The following is a 2248-nucleotide window of genomic DNA, read 5'->3' on the forward strand; positions in this document are numbered from 1 at the left end:
TAGCCGAGTCGATTGAGCCCTGTCTGTCTGTCCGTCTGTCCGTCCCCTTCAGCGCCTAGTGCTCAAAGACTATAAGAGCTAGAGCAACGATGTTTTGGATCCAGACTTCTGTGATATGTCACTGCTACAAAAATATTTCAAAACTTCGCCCCGCCCACTTCCGCCCCCACAAAGGACGAAAATCTGTGTCATCCACAATTTTAAAGATATGAGAAAACCAAAAACGTAGAATTGTAGAGAATTACCATATCTTTAAGACTGCGGAATCTGAATTGGATCGTATTATTATGATAGCCAGCATCAAGAAAACAATTTCATTTTTTCTCGCCCTGTCTCTCTCTAACACACACGTAGCATAGGCGGCTTTGCTTGGAGGAAAACATTAGCGCCTAGATCTCAGAGACTATAAAAGCTAGAGCAACCAAATTTGGTATCCACACTCCTAATATATCGGACCGAGACGAGTTTGTTTCAAAATTTCGCCACACCACCTTCCGCCTCCGCAAAGGACGAAAATCTGGGGATATTCAAAAATCTCAGAAACTATTAAGGCTAGAGTAACCAAATTTGGTATCCGCACTCCTGTTAGATCTTACTATAAAACGTGTATCTCAAAATTTCGCCCCACCCCCTTCCGCCCATACAAAGGACGAAAATCTGTTGCATCCACAATATTGCACACTCGAGAAAACTGAAAACGCAGAATCATAGATAATGACCATATCTATCAGATTGCTGAATCTGGATCAGATCAGATCATTTTTATAGCCAAAAGGAACAAATCAATTTGCACTGGCTACGCAGCCCCCGACGTCACGCTCAGACTGATTTTCTGTCTCTCTCGCACGCATTCTTTGTCGTGTCGTTTAATATTAGCGGCGTCTGCCGGAGGAGAGCCATACTGACTAAGTATCGGGTATAAATGTAGAGTTGCGGTGTCCGCAGCAACTCACAACGTTCCCCCTCGTTTTAAATCGTTTTGTGGGCAACCTCCCCAGCTCTTTCTTTCCGGTTGCAGCCTCACCGCCGCTGGCTATCTGTGCTACCTACAGGCCATCCATCGAATCATTGCCGAGTCTCACCGCTTGCCCTGGCGCGAGAAGCTGCTGGAGCTGCCGCCTGAGGAGCTCGTCGTGGTAGTTCTCGTCGTTTTCGTGTGCATTGTATTCCTGAAGGCCTACTGCATTGGCATCGTCTGGCGCTGTTACAAGTACCTGACTCTGCGTCAGCAACATATCCGCACATTGTTTCCCTTCCTCGAGACGGGATCCGGGATCAATGGTGTGGGCGGCACCTTTGCGGCTGAGGAGCGTGCCTACACCACTCTGTTGCCGAACTATGATGAGGCCATTGCCCAGTACTTGAAGCAGGCACCGCCGCCATCCTATCAGGTGGCCATGTCCAACTACCAAGAGGATCAGGCCGGAAAAGCTGGCGGTGCTGAAGCAAATCCTGGTGTGCCCCCCCTGTTCGTGGCTCTGGATGCAGTGGCCACTGCAAACGTCGCCTCCATTATGGATGATAATGATAACATTATCTAGCCTTAATAGTCTCTGAGATTTTTGAATATCCCCAGATTTTCGTCCTTTGCGGGGGCGGAAGGGGGTGTGGCGAAATTTTGAAACAAACTCGTCTCGGTCCGATATATTAGGAGTGTGGATACCAAATTTGGTTGCTCTAGCTTTTGTAGTCTCTGAGATCTAGGCGCTAATGTTTTACTCTAAGCAAAGCCGGCTATGCTACGTGTGTGTTAGAGAGAGACAGGGCGAGAAAAAATGAAATTGTTTTCTTGATGCTGGCTATAATAATAATACGATCCAATTCAGATTCCGCTGTCTTAAAGATACTGTCATTCTCTACAATTCTACGTTTTTGGTTTTCTCATATCTTTAAAATTGTGGATGCCACAGATTTTCGTCCTTTGTGGGGGCGGAAGTGGGCGGGGCGAAGTTTTGAAATATTTTTGTAGCAGTGACATATCACAGAAGTCTGGATCCAAAACATCGTTGCTCTAGCTCTTATAGTCTTTGAGCACTAGGCGCTGAAGGGGACGGACAGACGGACAGACGGACAGACAGACATGGCTCAATCGACTCGGCTATTGATGCTGATCAAGAATATATATTCTTTATGGGGTCGGAAACGATTCCTTCTGCACGTTACACACATCCACTTTTACCACAAATCTAATATACCCCAATACTCATTTTGAGTATCGGGTATAATGATCTTACGTCGTTATGGCGAA

General features: G+C 46.4%; 1 protein-coding gene across 1 annotated transcript in view; it reads left to right on the plus strand.

Annotated features, from left to right (window-relative positions):
• LOC117193956 (lysosomal-associated transmembrane protein 4A-like) overlaps positions 1-1541 on the plus strand; it is a 55645-nt gene extending 54104 nt beyond the window's left edge. Inside the window, exon 2 of the mRNA XM_033398610.1 lies at positions 1019-1541. Within this exon, the coding sequence (XP_033254501.1) occupies positions 1019-1541 (523 nt within the window). The remainder of the gene's footprint in view (positions 1-1018) is intronic.
• Positions 1542-2248: the final 707 nt, after the last annotated feature.

The sequence above is a fragment of the Drosophila miranda genome, assembly GCF_003369915.1.
Source record: "Drosophila miranda strain MSH22 chromosome Y unlocalized genomic scaffold, D.miranda_PacBio2.1 Contig_Y2_pilon, whole genome shotgun sequence".
Taxonomy (NCBI): Eukaryota; Metazoa; Arthropoda; class Insecta; order Diptera; family Drosophilidae; genus Drosophila; species Drosophila miranda.